Raw genomic sequence first — 18087 nt, 5'->3', positions numbered from 1 at the left:
CTATGATTGCAGGCGTCATTATAAGATACTTTGAGAAATGTAACACCCATTACAGAATGATTGCGTGCATTAAAGTTTTCAACCAAATATTTCATCAATTGACATACTAATCTTTATATTCTTAGAGTTTGCAAGTGTTCTATTTTAAACAATATGGGAGGAAATGTAAGTAAATCTTTGGTTTAAATATCTTTACTTCCCCTCAGGTTGTTTATCTGTCCCATCTTTCTGGGTGGTGGTAGAGATGGCAGCTGTTTTTGTGGGGAATGTTGTTAAAAGTCACACCGACAACCCCCAAGCTGGACCAACTGTGCCCCCCTGGCTGGTGCCTTATTCCCATGACCACACACTGCCACGGGCAGAGGTCCCAATCCATGATGCATGTAATCTGCTAGCTGTATTTAAAATTTAAAACACTAATACAGTTTAGAGTGATGAAGCGGGGCTTCACAGGTCCGCAATCTTCACTTGTGCACATGAATTGTGTCTTTCTCTCTTTGTCTTTTATCTCCATCCAACAATCCCAAGGTCAGTAAATATTGTCCCTGGAATAGTTTAATGATTCTGCCATATAACACAGTAGATAAAACCATCAGCATGGCATTTTGATGTAAATATGTTCATTTTATTTACAGACCAAATTTAAAGACACTGCAGGGACAATTGGTGCAAACAGGGAAGCTGAAAGCAATAATGGGCCTTAATTTTCATCACAGCTGATAAAACGAAACAGGAAAGAAGCACAAAATGAAGGGTTAAGATAACGGCTTTAGCGGGGGGAAAATCCAGAAAACAAACCTAGCGAAAAGTGGGGAGAAATGAGGGGCAAACCGCAAAAAAAAAAATGCTTCAGTCGTGATACATTTTGAAGATACAGCTTTTGATGACGACCATGTATCTGTCCCACACCACCTGATGTCTGAGGGTCAGAAAACAGAGAGAGACAGAAAGAAAACAGAGAGACAGAAAGAAATCAAACTTTAAGTAAATGTAGCAAGAGGTACTGTAAGTTTCATGACAAACTGTAATTGTGAAATCGAGAGAAAAAGAGATTAAATGAGGCTAACTTTGTCCACTCAATGTAATGGGCGGGGGGGGCTGGTGTCTATGTTTCTTTTTATGAATATCTCTTTGTTAAGCATGTAGTGGTGCAGGGCTGTGTAAACCCTTAACTACATTCCAGAGTGTTTGCATGAGAAACAAGGTAACTACAGTTTAAGAAATCAGAGGCAAGATAGGGTGACACCCACTGGTAGAAGAGAGACAGCAATATTAGAGAGCATTTTAACATACAACTTTATGCTTGTGCAGCTTTAATGACTGCCAAAATGTATATAATATGCAGTCTATAAGTTTTCTAAAAAAAAAAATCATTTTTTAGCAGGGGTTGCCCCCTTGGGATAAAACTCTACTTGAAAAGCTTTGCAAAAAAAAGCACATTTACTCACTTGAATGTGTCAAGTATGTGTGCAGAGTTATTGTAGTGAGTGAGGTAGAGTCTCATGTCTGCAGCTGTCCATCGGTCTGAACGACACGGCTCAATAAACTGGGGGAGAAAAAGGAGGAGAGGAGACAGTCTCAATGGCTGACTTTAAAACTAGCCTCAGAAAATTAGGTTGCATGATCTCCATTTGCTTAAAACACCTGGAAAACATAGGAACTACATTTTGTACAAGTACACACCTTCTCTACAAGATCAATGAAGAAATCTCGGACATCTTTTGTGTTGGTTAACTTTGCTGCGATGTTGACAAGACCTCTTGAAAGATTCTACAAAGAAGAAGAATTACATTACTTTCATTGTAGAAGTTGGTCACATTTTACATTTCCAATATTATGAGGGTGTATCACCTTAAAATTAGCCTCCATCTCATTATAAGCTTTAGTCTTTCCTCTGAGTGCTGTACAGACCAGACTGAAAAGAGATAAGAGAAAGGTAAAGAGAAATCGTCATTAAGAGAGTGTGGATTAAACCTTAATTAAAAGCTCGTAAAAAGTGCAGTAATTAAGAAAAATGTGTGTTCTTGTTACCTTTTGTGTTGATCCAGCAGATCTTTGTCAGTGATTAAAACCTTCAGTTCTTTCAGCTCTTGTAAAAACTCTTTATCCAGATCAACGTCCATGTCTTCCACCATGTTGTCTACAAAGCAAACTTGAGTCAGAAACAGTCAATTTCCGTTCAAAGGATGTTTTGAGCTATTATCATAGCTAATTATTTTTGTTACAATTATTTTCAGACTCTGCCTAACCTAATTAAAAATTGAAACTGACATTACCTGACATTAATTACTAATTGGTAACTTACAAAGTTGAATTCATCTTTATTCTAATGAGGATCTGCAAAACCTGAAGGACCTCTGGTGGTCAGTGGGACTCACTGAAGGAGGCAACGCTCCAAATGTTCCTTTTTGTATAACAACCAACATCAACAGCCTACCTTTTCTTCTTATGTGAGAAATGTATTTTAGGCCCTTTGTATAATTTGACTCACATTTTCCGATGTTTTTTTCTGTTTTTGTTGTTCTTGGATTTACCACTAATGTTTTATCTATCTGTAAGCCTCAAACTAAAACACAATACGATAGTTCAAAATTAGAGATATATCTGTCACATGGCTGATCTAAATGTTATACATGTCCCTTACATCTCAGATAAAAATGGTAGCAAACTGCCAAAAGAAACAAGACAAATGGCTCACCAACAGCCCCAACGGTCCAGTTGCTGATAAGTTGCCCAGCACAGAAAGCAAAGTCCTGGAATGTGAGATATTGCAGCTTTCTTTTCCCCGTCTCAAAGCGATGGTTGGCAAAAAAAACAATGGCAGCATAATCCCTAAAATAACCAGAAGACGCATTATTGGAGCTAACAAGAAAAAAAGTTAAACCAAATACAAACCCATGTAGTAATTCATCATAAAAACTACAACAAAACACAACTGAAGCATTACAAATGCTTTGGAAAATAAATATTGTTCTCTGCTTTTCACACAGATTACCTTGCAAGCTTGTCAGAAAGAAGAAAGTGGTGACGTATGTTCTCCACCAGGGGTCCCTTCAGCTCTTCCACAACTTTAAAAACACGTTTGAAGTTGTCAAACTAAAATTAAACACAGGCAGAGAAATACAGGAGACTTACTAAAGTAAACAACATGACTTGCATAAAATCTGCACAAAACATTAATTAGACATAAAAGATGTTAATGTAAAATGTCAAAAGTGACAGAAATTCAGCTCGTCACTGAAACTCAAAACAAACATAAGACAACTATAATAAAGTTAGTCAGTCAATTAAGGCGTCACATTCAATAGCCAGTACAAAACTGAAAGTCAGATTAGGACCAGGAACAAATCACTGTGGTTTCACAACTAAAATTGTATTTTAAAACCGTTGCAGACTCTTTTGATACACAGTGAGCCCAGACCATTTAAAAACTAGGTGAACAGACGTGTTCAGAAAGCTCTTACCTGTCGTCTGCAGCTCTTCAGTGTCACACCTGTCTTGGCACCAATGTCGTCCAAGTCTTTCTTGGTTCCTTTGGAGAGTTTCTTTCCCAGGACCTCACGGACAAATGCATCATCAAAGGCATAGTACCTGAACAAGAAGGCAACAAAGGAAACTTGTAAGTATAATGTATTCTTATTTACTATGCCAGGAATCACAAATAAAGTAGTGGTGTTTAATAATAAATGCATGCCATGGTAACATCTGCCATGACAAGAGAATCCCTTGTTTCAAGGAAGGGGCATATTCAAAAGATAGAAAAATACATAAATTGTTGATTGTTGACAATGAGACGTGTAATATACCTTGCCATCAGACACTGGAAACAAATCAGATAATTGAAAGAAAATGAATGAGAGCATCATTACTGCACCTCTCTATGAGCATGGCTTGTCGATTAGGTGGGATCTGGAACAGTAGCTGGTTGGCTAGTTTGGATGGACTGTGCAGCAGACGCTCACACATATGGAAAGTCCTGTACTGGTCCATGGTGTCACTCAGCAGAACATCTGCACTCGCCTCACACTCCTCCATCACTCCTCCTTCCATTCGCACCTTCACTGCATCGTTCACTGTCAGATAAATCAGACATGCTTGGTGAGCCAATCAAGTCTGTAGTTTTGTGCAACAACATGTACTAATTAAGCTACTGGTTAGGTGTGACTTAGTCTATATTGACAACGGTTCATCTACGGGATAGTTCCAGTGCCGCCGAAAGTTCCTCCGGGTTGTCAACCACTTTCCGCTTTCCTTGAGTTAACTTTAAACTCTGATCAAACTGAACAGCATTAACCGGAACTTCTCAGCAATGTTACAGACTGAAAATGGCAAAATTCAAGGATCATGCACCACGGTAGACCTACTTGGCTTGTTCGGGGAATGGTTGTAAAGATTTACAAAGAATGTGTTTACGGCATTTACTCTCTAACCGGGACGTTTTGGGACCTTGTGCGAACGGTTAACTTCATTTAATATTGTATGTGGCGTTTTCTTTGCAGGGTGCAAATGTTTAATCTAAACAAGTTCCTTCCCGAGACAGTTTTAAAGAGCCACACTTGCTGCATTTAAAGCTTAGCTCCGCCCAAGACGATTGTGAGTATTTGAAAGAAATGCGGTTGCCCGGATAGCTCAGTTGCCCATGTATAGAGGTTTAGTCCTCGACGCAGCGGGCCCGGGTTCAAAAAAAGAAAGGCCAATAAACCAGAGCATGTTTTTCTTCTATCCAGGAATGTTGTGTGGAAGGGCCAGACCTTCCTCTGCAGTGCTGTGGAGATAGGTCTGCCCATGCAAGGCTAGGTGTGAACATACAGCAGCACGGAATTGCCACTCCATCTTTATGTTCAACATGTGGATGAGAATGCCAAATATGTGTGCAGCTCATTGTAGGTTGCATTATGTGTTTTCCAATTCTATCACACACAACAAAAGTCAGTAAAAAATAAACTCCTTATGAGGTCATAAGGAGCAAGGTTACCTCGCCTTTCTCTGCTTAGAATTAGACTTAGACTTCTCTTTATTAAGGTTTGCCTGCCCATAGAGTCTGGGCTGCCCATGAGAAAGAGAGAGACATCATGGCTTGCAAACAAGCAAAGTGGCAGCGTGGTCAAGGCCACACCCCCAGCCTCCACCTACATACCTGTGTATCCATCCAGCCAGAGCTGGTAGACCTCCTCATCCATGATAGTGGTGTTACCGACGAACACATCCAACTCCACTGCCATCTGCGTGGAAGCAAAGTAAAAGCAAGTGCGTTAAACCTTGTTTAGCTAACGTTTGTTTATCTTAAGTAGCCATCAAAAATCAACTTCCAGATTAGCTAAACGCCATTTTCAGTACCAACACACACATTATACCTTGTTTTAAGTGTTGTCCCAAGCAGTTCCAAGCACCAAGCTACAATAAAAGCTGATATGCAAATATACTGTTAAATTCTACTGGATGAAGTTAATTATTCTTTCCATGGCGTCCTAATCCGCCAACTGACGTTGACGTGACCTATAAAGGCTAGCCTATAGCTATAGCCTCTAGTTACGTCGCAAAATTAGCAGCTTTAGCGGAGACGAAACTGACAACCAGACAACAAAACGGTAAATTAAAACCAAATTATCAAGACGGCAAAATCAGGTAACTAGCGCACGTGGTTTAAAACACGACCATCCACCAAATGTTAGCATTACTGTAATGCTAAGGATGCTCAGTGTCAACAACAGCAGTCATGCTACTCTAACTTCCGGTTTGTTACGTCACAGAAGCAGAACAGACTGTAAAATAATTTCAATTTTTTTTTTTTTGCAGATTGCTAATGTTTAAAAAAAGTCTTATTGTATATAGAATTCATTTATATATTTTGCCTTATACTTTATCTGTTTTATTATTTTCATAATACGTGTAGCCTACCTCGGGCTATATCGAACTGGTGTTATTCAGTGTTTAGCCTACTGTTGTAATGTTCATTAACGTTTGACAACATGCCATCATAGGTTTTATAATGAATGTGCATATACTGTTGAAGTGCAGACCAGAGGATGTGCTCTCACACGCAGTAGCCCATTTATTGTGCAGTAGCCTACCAATAAAAGAGACGCAGTGTGTGTAAACCCTACCATGTATCCGTGCACACATTTTAACTTGTTTATCACCGCGTAGGCTAGCATATTTCTCAGAATGCATCATACTTTTGTAGGATTATATGTTTCCCACAAAATGTAAGTTTTTTAATTGAGTAACCTATTTGTAGAAATTATGCTTTTATTTTGAAACTATCATAGCGGTAGAGTCATCTTAGCGCTAGCATCCACTGTCCACTTCCAGTACCTCCCGAACACCTCCCTGTCAGAGCTTCTTCAACATTCTTATTTATCTGCGTTCTTTTTCCGCTAGTTCCAACGTTCTATTATCGCAACAGTGTAGCAACCATTCTGATTATCGCAACAGTGTAGCAACCATTCTGATTATCGCAACAGTGTTGCAACCATTCTGCTTGTTCCACTGCTGCAGGCACAGTAGAGCCACGGCAAATATGTCTCTCATCCTTTATGGGTAAAATGTGCCACATAGACTAATAACGCACATTATTATTATTCTTTTTATTTTTATTTTTTATTTTTTATTTTTATTGTCGTTGTCGTTCTTATTATTAATTAGAATAATAAATAAAATATTAATTATTATCAACAATAATAAATAATATAGTATTGATCATGCTAAAACTAGAAAGTGTTACGAGAAGGCATTTTTCTGACCAGTGAATATGGTGCATACCAAATTGCTTAAACATTTAACAGAACATCACTCAATAAAAGCACTAGGTCTAATGGACAGCGTTTTTATAGGTTACTATCAATGAAATTAAATTGTCTTCAATTAGGGATAATGTAGCCTATTAATAATAGGCTTCAATAATTTTTCAAAACTCCATTAGCAGGGAAAGCATGTTTCCAGTTTCATCATATTTGCTGAATTGATAGGGCTAGCCTACCTCAAGTTGTTTTATTGTTGCCGGTTTGACCCTATTGGCAAATAGGCGCCGATAGGCTATGTCTTGCCAGCTGCATCTTTAAGTGAGGGACTGCGATGGAGATCACAACACAACACCATTCATTTTAAGTAAGACGTGGCGCTTTTGTCCGCCGGGCAGCAGCTCATTGTTAAACTTTGCCCTCCCACATTTGCTCTTAGTTACTGTGTTTTAACATGTTGTCAGATAAAAAATAGTCCTCTGTGTGAGCACCAGGCCCTCGTGCTTTAGCTGCGTGTACACACTCTGCTCTCTTTTCCTCTGGCGATTAATCTTAATAAATCCCTGCAAATCCCTCAACTCACCCTCCCTTTCTGTGTTTCTGCATGTGTCCTTCAAAATCACTACATAAGGGAAAACGTGTCTTTTTGTCAGATCTCTCGCTGCACATCAATAGCCTAGGTTACTCTCATTTCTAACCCCACATGACACCCTGATTCCAATCCCAGCTCCCCCTTGCTCGGTTAACACCCTACATTGTTATGGCCTCAATGAAACAATGGAGGTGAGACAGAGAGCGGAAGGATGTGGCTGAATGCCTCAGCATAAACCCATGGAAAAAGCCTGCAGTCACACTTTCCGCCAGTGTTCATTGAAATGAAAGGAGTAGACCTACAACCAGGAATCACTCATGATAACTGTACTGTACTGTAGGCCTACGTCTTCCTTTATAGTGAACTCATTGGCACGTAGAGCCTATGCAGACATCTTCCATATTTTGCAAACGCTTGGTGATAGCAAAGATCTGGTCGATCCCTCCCCCTCCCCACCCCTCCGAGGAAGTGGTTCCACACAGGCCTTTGCTACTCATTCCCTGTTTGGATTGTGTTTATGTTGTTTCGGTTTCAAAGCACGATAAAGGTAAAAGTAGCCTATGTTTCTGAATCCAAATGGGGGCGCACACGTTCATCACTGAGAGAGCACATGGAGCAGATCTTCACCCTCACTTCGTAATATTTTTCATAATGTAGCTGCACGGCCAGAGTCAGTTGCTGGATCGCTGAGCTGGTCGATTCTATGTTGCCATTTACCACCACAAGTGCCGTTAGTAGGCTATGGTATGCGAGTCATAGTAAACCTCAGAGGAAACCACTAGGTCTGATTACTGTCAAACCAAAGCGTCAAAGCAGTCATCTTTAAAAGTGAAAAACCACCCAAAATAAAACCAATGTTGTTGAGGAGCATGACTGCACTGAAACCCGAAGAAGACACCATGAATAAAAGTAAACACTGCGTGAAGTAACACATCTGGGCGTACATTGTAGTTATAAATCCAATAGCCTACTGCCACAAATTTCATCAAAATGTAAAGAGCAATTAATTTATTTTGAAGGCGGCTAAGACTGATTTCCGGTAGCCTAATTGTCCAACTTGACACGCAGCTCGCTGCTCAGCGGAGTCAGCCGTGAAAGTGGCGGAGGCGGACATTGTTGTGGTAACAGTCCAGCCCCAGTGGATGAGCAGAGGAGATGCACTTATTTTGAACGGATAAAGGGCGAGATTGGATTTGATTTATTTTGGTGCTTTTTTGTTATCCAAAGTGTGAATGAATAAATCGTTTGTAAAAAGCTGCTGCACCGTAGGCCCACGGACTCATCTTCCAGCCAACGAGGAACGGTGTTCATTCAGCCAGTCAATCGGAGCACAGCCTGATGAGACGATGCCAGCGATGTAAAATCTCAACATCTGCTGTGTGTGTATCCGAGGCTGCTGGATTAAGCCTCCGTGGATCGACCGGGCCTTTGTACAAACAGTACAAAACAGTCCACGGGGCATCTGTTGCCTTACAAAAAACTGCGAGTGGAGGTAAACTAAGAACAGTTGTAGCCTGTTCCACGAGGCCTTTGGAGAACACAGCCCGCTGTTGAAAGGATGACAGATTGACATTAATGGAGGTTTGCGCCTCATTTTCCTCTACGACCTCATCAAGGTATCTTCCACGCAGAACAGACACTGGGTTCAGCACAAATTAGTCCATCTAAAGAAAGCCATCTAAATAAAGAAATCCCATGTTATGGAATGATTTGGCCTCTTGTGATTGCATAGGCTACATGACATCTGGAAAACACTGGATGCAGAGGAAGAGGATCTGATGACTCTGTGTTGAAGCATCCAGCTACATCTCAGCGCTTTTAATATATTCTCAGGTAATCTTCCTTCTAGGTGCAGGCTAGGTATTTAATAGAAAATGGGCAGCGAAGGTGAGCTAATAAATAGAGATAGAGAGCTGTCAAAGATGTCTGACGAGGATTTGCTGGCGTGCTCCAAAGAGGAGCTGGTGAGCCGGCTGCGTAAAGAGGAGTCGGAGAAAATCTCAGCTCTCATCCAGCGAGGACGGCTGATAAAAGAGGTAAATAAACAGCTGCAGGGACACCTCCTTGAAATCAGGGAACTGAAAGTCATTAACCAGCGCCTGCAGGAGGAAAACGGGGAGTTGCGGGACCTATGCTGCTTCCTGGACGACGATCGGCTCAAAGTGAAGAAGCTGGCCAGGGAATGGCAGCTGTTTGGGCATCATGCAGCTAAAGTGATGCGGGAGGACCTGGGCGGTTATTTGAAAAAGCTCGCCGACCTGGAGCGCATGCAGGACGGGCTGTTGAAGGAGAATTTAGACCTGAAGGAGCTGTGCCTGGTCTTGGAGGAGGAGTGTGTCAGCAGGAGTGACTCCAGCCCCGGTGGGTCCACTGAGCTCAGCATGCCCTGCATGGTGGCCCGGGACCTGGGTGATGGAAGCTCCAGCACAGGCAGCGTGGGAAGCCCAGACCAGCTCCACCTGGTTTGCTCACCTGATGACTGATGGCAGGTTTATGTCAGCAGTCAGGGCTTCTCCGATTCAAATAAGGAATCTGTAGAATAGGTGTGATGTGTGGGACAAAACTGAGACATAGAAGCTTTGTCTGACAAATCACTTTGGTGCAAAGCATTAGGGCTTTCTGAATGCTGCAAAGATGTGTGTCACTAGGTTTTGACTTGACAAAAAATCTGCCACTCAAGACATTTTCAGGACTTTACAAAGACATTTAATAGATGTTTGCTAGATGAAAATGTATCTAAATTTTACAGTGTTTTTTCTAATGACTCCTCTGTTTTGGGGAATTCTCTTTTTTCAGTGGTCTGTTGTGGAAAAAAAAAAAGAAATGGGGCCAAAAAGGTGGGTCACATGTATAAATTTATCTCATGCACTGGACTAGCCTACACTGATAGAAGCCTTTTTTCTATTGCACTGGACAGTGTTATCATGGATCTTTAGATCAATGATCTAAAGATTCATTTCAATCCAGTTTTGAGCCATATTTAGTCCACTGAATTCCAATAGCACTGAAATAGTTGAGTTGTGATAAAAGAAAAAAATGAAACTATTTGATATTTGCTTTTGCTAGATGCCCAATAATGTGTAATATTTTATGCACTCTCTTCCTCAGGACAGGATTGGAGTGCCATATGTGCATGATGATTGTCACAATTTGTACAGGCCTGTTAACTAGTCTGATGTGAAGGGCCTTCAGGGTTACTGTACAGGTGGGGCTGCTGTGCATCATGTACATGTGCGGGAGCCGGGGCAGAGCCAGCACACGTGTTAAGGTTTTGATCAGACATGACAGATGTCCTTGGACCTCACTCAGAGCTGAACTAAACAAGTTTGTCACTTTTTTTAAAAAATCTAACTGGAAACTTTTTGTATCAAACTGGAAGGTCTACGAGTTGTAATGATTTCTATTCTTTTTAAACCAATCTGTTTAAATTCACTTATGTTACAATTTTTTATAACATTGTTGTTGATGTTTAATTAGCATATCACAGAGTTTGTTTAAGTTGGCAGCTTTGTCTTCTGTAACCCAGCTTTGTAACTCATGCTTTGTATTTACCCCGTTAACATTAGGGATAACCTTAACTTTGACCCTTCTTTATCTTGATTTATCTGTATTAACTAGCATTACTAACCAATTTCAGTTTAAATCATAGATAATGCACATGGATTAGAGAAGATTTATTTTGTTGTTGCTTGTTTATTGGTGGGCTATGCTAGTAGTGCATAGAAAAGCTTTAAATACAGTGGGTATGACACTTTGTGCTGCTGTTCTGACCTTTCTTTGTGTGTTTGACTTTGCAGAAATGAACATTTACACATTTCCATGATGCAGAATGAATGATTGATTTCTGCACTTGTTTTGACCTTTGTGTCTAAATCAGCTGTGCTTGATTGATGCTCCCATCATGTCACACAGACTGATTTTATGGATATTCATCAGTTTTATTTTTGGATCCCTATTTGCACTGTCTGGAGAGCTGAAGAGAGCAGTAATGCCACTTAGTGATGCACACACAGCTTTTGACAGCAGCATACACACTGATTTTCTTCTCCCTCATGCTCCCGAGCTCTCAATCTGACTCTCATTCCATCTCTATTTCTCACTCTGACTCCATTTTAGTGGAGCAATCTAATGCCCTCTGAGCCATGTATGCATTAGCAAGACATTTGCTTTATTTTTGGGAAATAGAGTAACTAACACAGTGTTCACAGTTGAGGGGTAAAGATCAGTCATTAGAGTGTATCAGCACATATTGCAACAATCTAAACCTTTGACTAAGTCACACTAAAAGGGTTGATTATGTTCATTAGTTGTTTTATGTATAAAATCTTTCGAAAATGGGAAAGAAATATGGCCATTGTTATTTCCCGGGGTCAAAGGTTACGTCTTCAAATCACTTGTCCGCCCCCCCCCCCCCAACCATCAGTCCAAAACACAAATATATTGAGTTTACAATCATATATTTAAAGAAAACAAAGGCAATCATTCACATTGAAGAAGCCGCGGCCAAAAAATATTTAGCTTTATTTTTAGTCGAATTAAACTCTGTCAGTCCTACTGCATTTATGTTTTACTTTGGGTTATTCTGGTGTCTCAATGTTCACAAACCCATTTTCTTTTTTTTTTCAGTTTAAATGATTTAGGCTCAATTGAATCTGATTAATGTGTTGCTTTTAAGAGGCATTTCAGTCCAACTACATCCTCCTGATGTTTCTTTTTAAAAAGAAGAAAAAGAATATTACACCACCACAAATTTTACATTGTTAAGAACCTTTTGAGCTTTATTGTTTGTGAAGTAGTACAGCTTTGACAACAGATCAAAGTAAGGCACTGCCCACCAAAAAAGTTCATTTAGTCAGGGACAATAAAAACGTTAACAGAAATATATTACACTCTTAAAAAATAAATATGTGATGATATAATCTGTATTAACTCCTCCGGCCCAGCCTTAGTGGTCAATAATTTGCATAGACAATATTAGCATCCTTAAAATATTCATAAAAATAAAGACAATTTATTTGTAAGTACTCTATTTCCCTCTTGTGAGGATGTTTATAAAGTGTTACATAACATGAAAATGTACTGAATAATTGGTATAAATATATTATTTGATGGAGTTATCACTTATTTCTAGAAGGCTTGTAGAATTCTATAATTCTGCATGCAATGCTTTCATAATCCACCTCAAACATCCTCATTCTACTTGATAGGTTTTAAAATGAAGAATATAACAACTTTACATTTATATAAATACTAAAAAGAGTGTAACCTCCATATCCTTATAGTGCCACTAATTTGCATATTATCTAAGTAAATAATCAACTTTCTAAAGAGAAGAAATGAAGCAGATGCACGCAGATCCTTTTGAAATGGTAATCATCATATTCATTTCTCTCATGTTTCCCACAGATTCTTTCGATCACACATGATAAAATGAGCATTAGTGTTTTGCCAGGATGACATGGCCGTCAATCACAGAGTGAGGATGGTTGGGGAGTGCAGGGAGTGATCCGATTGGTCTCCACTGCTGCTGCTGCGGCGATGAGCTATCCCACAGGGCTCTGGGGCTTGAGACTGGTGGATGTTTCCCTGATGTATTGTAGCATGGGACGTGATGGAGGCGCTGGTGTCTAAAGAAGCAGATGGGTAGGTGAAAACCATACCAGCTGTGAAGGATGTGAGAACCGGTGTGTGGAGAGACTCTGATTCAGTGGCAACCGCAGATCCAGTCAATTTCACTTGGCTGGTGGGAATGGTTATCTTTGGTTTAGGCTTCTCCTTCTTTCTTGGTACTGTGGTTGAGGGTCCAGGTCTGCTAAAGTCCCGTGGTTCCAGTTTAATGCCTCCCAAAGAGGAATTTGATGGATTTGTGTCTGAATCCGAATCTGATTCCGCTATTTTACAAATGGGACGGTGAGCCTCCAGGACCAGCTCAAGCTTGTCTTTCTCCTTTTGTAATTCAGCTATTTCCTTCTGTAAACTGGACTTTTCATCCTCCAGCTGGTCGGTCTCCTACACCAGGGGAAAGCAGAGAAAGACAGACACATGTTAATTCATATACATTTTAAGTATTAATGTTTTGATAAATGTACAATGTTTATTTACATTTTGCAGTGTGTCTGTCAGCTCCCGACGGCGATTGCGACATTTTGCTGCTGCCAGTTTATTCCGCTCTCTTCTTACTCTACGTCTCTCCATCTCCTCCTGGGATAACTTTGATGAGAGAGAGAGGAATAAAGATTACAATGCATAAAATAGGTTAACCTGACACAGTAAATCAATACTCCAAACCCCATCTAATGTCTTAAGTTAGATTGTGAAACTTGCTTGCTTTGGGCAACAAACTCAAATTATCAAATGTATAGGGTGTGATTTGTTGGGAGTCCACCATAGACTACATGACAAATGAGAAATACTACCACCATGTGTGTGCACTGAGTCATCACAGTAACGGCAGCTGAATGATTTTGAAATGTCTGCTTTTGTACCTTTGTAACACCCTAACTCTGACTTCATCCACCCTATATAATAATTGCCGTCGGTCTAAGATTTCCCGCTCTTTCAGGGTGATGAGTCACGCTCAGACCCCAGCAGTGACTCAGGTGTGAGTCACAGAACATGACTTGCCCCTGTGAGTCACATGACAGTCTACTTCCTGTACCATGAAATTACAACTTCAAGAACAAAACTGCAACAGGGATGTGTGCCAAGGTGTGCCAATGGCAAAACCAAAAAACAACACTGTAGTGGTGGCAAACATGGTGGTTCTTAAGGTTTAAGTTCCATTGAACTTTAACTTCACTTGAACATCTATTAAATCTTGTTTCGACATGTAACATTGCTCTGCGAACAAAAAGCACATCTTTGCAAACAGTGTGTCAACATCAACTCAAAGTAAACACCATCAAACAACATAACCAGTGTGTTTATCTCTGAAGAGCAACTTTTCCTTTTTTAAACCTATTTAAATAATGAATTCAAATAAATCTCTTTATCTTACCCTATGTCGAAATGGATTCATCTGATGTGTACTGTGAGTCTTTAGGAAATGACACAGAGAGTATTACAGGATATTACACACTAGTTACACAGGAATGATTGAGCTATTGTCCACACCTCACTATCTGCATCTCCTCTAGGGAAAATATGACTCCCAGTATACCAGTGTATACATGTTCATCAAGTGTCAGACTCTGTTATTTAAGGACTACTTTCTTACATGTTCATCGTTCCTGCGCCTTGTTGAAGAAGTAGTGTTTGCAGCTGCTCTTATGACCCCTGGTCTCAGATAATGGGAAGGTGGTTGACCCAGAGGCCGTGGCCCTGAGAGGGTTGGGTAGGGAGGCACTGGAGATTGTGAAGGGCCCGATGGATGCATGATGGAGGGCTGGACCAACCACTGGAGGTCCTGGTTGGTTGTGATGGCATTGAGGCTTGGTACAAACTGACTGCTGCCAGACATTGTAAACTTCTGGAGGAATAGATTCAAAAGAAAAAATGTGGATAAAGTTAGTAGGATTAGGCTACTGTAATAGGATCAATAACAAACACATGGTTTCTTGGGTCGAGTTCAAAGTCATTCAAATAAAACTGAACATAATGATAAAGATTATTATGGTAGTTAATATGTGTTAGGTTTGACTTATTACATTGTAATAACTTGTGTATATACACAAAAATGACACATGATGTGACATTAACAGCATTACATGTGTAGCCTACTTGCCTACCCTACTTTATTGAAGCTTGAATTTCACAACTTTTTAAAGGTTTTACAGTTAAGTCTACATTCTGTTTAACGATTTTACTCCAAACTGCCTGGGATAACCTTAGTTTAATGAGAGTACCAACCTGCTCTGTGGTTGAAGTGCTGGTGTTTCCCAGGGTGTTTGATCCAGAGACGCTGCCTGTGTACGCCGGGTTGCCTCTCTCTTGACTCCCAAAGTTTCGATACATCCTTTCTGTTTAAACAAAAAGAAGACTGAATCCAGCGAAGGCTACAGTAAAAAGTCTTCAGGTCCCACGAAAGTACTTTCAGATGAATCTCGTGTGTCAATTCAAACTCTGGGTAAGCCCACTTTATTGCGGTAAATCGGTCAAATCGGTCGAGTCCAAACGGGTGTGTCTTCAAGGGGGACCAAGAAACCAAATGTCGCCTCGTTTATTTTCAAATCGGGTTAAAACTTCTGAAAACCCCTTCAGTACATCGTGTCGTCCTTAGTCATACATTTAAAAGCCAAAGTCTGGGAATGATGGTGAGGTTGTAATTCTTAAAGAGGCACTATAGGTTCGCCACGCCCCTTTGTATTTACGGGAAATAATGTTGTCTGGAACCTCGCACGGATCAAACCATGCTTGATGACGTCATTGACCATATATGGTGAGAGTTTCCTCCTCAGAGCAGCACACGGGATTCCTCATACAGAAACTACTACTAATCCCTACTACTTTCCTACTCCGGTGGAAGCACAGTCACTTGCATAATAATTTATTTACGCTAAGGTGAAATATGTTAAGTGAAAATCTACTTGGGCAACGTAAAAAGTAAAAAAGTAAAATTATTGTACTTTACCTAAGCTATTTTAATAGAACAAGACAAGAAGACTATATGATCAATTCAATTCCAACAAGCAAAATGAACAGAATAACACTTTTAACTCGTTTTAACAAGTTTATCACTATTTAACTTTATAAAATTACAAAATAAAAGCAGATTTAGGATTTTGTAGGAGATGTATCACAATTTATAGAACACTTGACTTAGACGTTCAATTTATTATTTTATACTCTTGGCCACTGTTTTTTTTTATATACATTTAGGATATACCTTTTTTTTTACATACTTGTGTAGGCTTACAAAGTGGTTCTGTTATTCTACCTTTATTTGTTCAGCTTTGTTAATTAATGAAAAGTAAACCTTATTAATATGTTAACATGAAATTGGGGCCTTACAAATGTACTTGTAAAAGTATAAGTACTTTTACATGACAAAAGTAAACCATTTCCATCTATTCTTTCCCCATGTCAGGACTGAGAGTTACTTTTATTAGGAGAACAGACATGAATTTCAAGGTTGCACATGAGCTACAGGATCAATTATGAAACAGATTTTAAAGTGTGGTAAAGTTTGGTACATTTGTGAAATTCTGTTGGGGTTTTTGGCAGTCACTCTCACTTTACAAACCACATCAATGTGCATGCATGCCTGTGGAGATGAGTCAGTGCATTGCCACAAAAAAGCTGCTCAATTATACCACCATCCTTTTCAATGACTGTTTTTTACTCGCAAGCACAATAAAGCACCTAGTAAAGATTGAAAAACTGCATGCTGTAGATTCGGTAAACGTAGTCTGTCACAACAGCTGCTGACCTTGCAGTCCCTTAGGACAGAGTTCCCGGCAAGGGATGATCACTCCTGGCTGCTGATGCACCAGTGGCTCAAATTACTGCTAATTCTTCTCATAGGAAAAAGGATTGTCAATTGTTTGAAAAAATTACTGAAGTTAATTGTAAAGACAGTGTGTCGACCTTTTTTGTGAAGAAAAAAGAGAAAGAATTTGCAGATAAATGATCCTTATCTACATAGAAATTAAGACATTCAATTATGGACTTCTGTCTCTTATGAATAATAATGGAGACAATTAACAAAATTTGAAACTGCCAGGAAAATGTCATTTAACAAAGCCTACATGTGGCCCATTTCTTATATTTCAGATTTCAGCAATACTACACCCTTTGATAATAAGGACACACACCCAGGTTTTTTATGTGGTTGATGGTTACATATGAAGGGAAACTGGGGTAAAGGTGAGCGCCATGTGACTAAAGCTTCAGGAATGAAGTGATGCCATACTTGAAATGTCTCTTATTGTGACATGTCCTGACATGTTGGCCACCTTCCCCTGATTACACCTTCATTCATCCATCAGCTGTTTCTTTCGTGTCTTATTTGACAAGGAAATTTCTGATCACCAGTGACCAATTTGGTGAATAGTTTATTTTTTTAAGTTTAGGTTTAAGTTTTAAAGTTTATGTATACTGTTAAGTGAGGTGTGAGTAAGTTATTTATTGTTCAACTCCACATTTTTCCCTACAAAAGTTTACAAATTCCTAGAGTGGATAAAGGAAGTTTATATTCCATTACCAGTTACTCACCATGAAAAACTCCCCCACACCCACCCACGCATCACTCCCACTTAATGTGCTTCACAGAGCACAACAGCAACCTTATGCCACACACACTTACATATATTTGGTTAACTGGGTGTTGAAACTTACACATTGTCAATTCATACTTAAGATTATATAAATGTGAATGTACTGTGCTGTTTTGCTCATGCCTATACAAAGACAGCTCTGACTGTGTGGCTAATGGTTGATTGAGGTAATGTTCACATACTGGATATATGTCAAGTTTAATAATACTATCAATTAATGATGACTTCAATTTAATTAAATTGCAATAATACTAAATTACTTATACTAATACTAAATTTAAATACTGCAAATGGTGTGGGAAATATTGCATAATACATGAATGTATGTCAGCTTGGCATTAACATCTTTAAAGTAGATGCATTAGCCGTAAAATATACATAGGTAATAGAAGTAAAAGTACTCATACTGGACAGAAGTGATGGTAACATCATTTACTTTCATGCAGTTGGGAGTGGAAGTAGCTCAGTAAGTAGGTCATGGTATGGTGGTCTGCCCATGTGCTCTTGAGCAAGGCACTGAACCCCCAACTGCTCAAGGCGC

At 39.6% G+C, this 18087-nt stretch overlaps 3 protein-coding genes across 4 annotated transcripts; 1 reads left to right on the top strand and 2 right to left on the bottom strand.

Annotated features, from left to right (window-relative positions):
• Positions 1–603: 603 nt before the first annotated feature.
• fibpa (fibroblast growth factor (acidic) intracellular binding protein a) lies at positions 604–5740 on the bottom strand. The gene is made up of 11 exons (XM_034883115.1): positions 5355–5740; positions 5138–5222; positions 3875–4073; positions 3465–3591; positions 2996–3096; positions 2699–2832; positions 2032–2140; positions 1852–1915; positions 1684–1770; positions 1449–1546; positions 604–919 (listed from the first exon to the last, which is right to left on the bottom strand). Exons 2-11 carry the CDS (start codon positions 5220–5222, stop codon positions 850–852), a joined length of 1074 nt encoding a protein of 357 aa, XP_034739006.1. The 5' UTR covers positions 5355–5740; the 3' UTR covers positions 604–849.
• ccdc85b (coiled-coil domain containing 85B) lies at positions 3678–11088 on the top strand. The gene is made up of 2 exons (XM_034883120.1): positions 3678–3687; positions 9204–11088. The coding sequence occupies exon 2, from the start codon at positions 9207–9209 to the stop codon at positions 9813–9815; it is 609 nt and encodes a 202-aa protein (XP_034739011.1). The 5' UTR covers positions 3678–3687; positions 9204–9206; the 3' UTR covers positions 9816–11088.
• Positions 11089–12086: 998 nt separating this feature from the next.
• Positions 12087–15630, bottom strand: fosl1a (FOS like 1, AP-1 transcription factor subunit a). 2 transcript variants are annotated; one of them, XM_034883117.1, is made up of 5 exons: positions 15408–15630; positions 15180–15290; positions 14549–14805; positions 13435–13542; positions 12087–13341 (listed from the first exon to the last, which is right to left on the bottom strand). In XM_034883117.1, the coding sequence occupies exons 2-5, from the start codon at positions 15283–15285 to the stop codon at positions 12802–12804; spliced, it is 1011 nt and encodes a 336-aa protein (XP_034739008.1). In that variant the 5' UTR covers positions 15286–15290; positions 15408–15630; the 3' UTR covers positions 12087–12801. The 2 variants fall into 2 exon arrangements, with proteins under 2 accessions (XP_034739008.1, XP_034739007.1); XM_034883116.1 differs by having other exon boundaries at positions 15180–15629.
• Positions 15631–18087: the final 2457 nt, after the last annotated feature.

Source organism: Etheostoma cragini, chromosome 10 (genome assembly GCF_013103735.1).
Source record: "Etheostoma cragini isolate CJK2018 chromosome 10, CSU_Ecrag_1.0, whole genome shotgun sequence".
Taxonomy (NCBI): Eukaryota; Metazoa; Chordata; class Actinopteri; order Perciformes; family Percidae; genus Etheostoma; species Etheostoma cragini.
The sequence above is the reverse complement of the archived record's forward strand: the minus strand, read 5'-3'. Positions and strand labels throughout refer to the sequence as shown.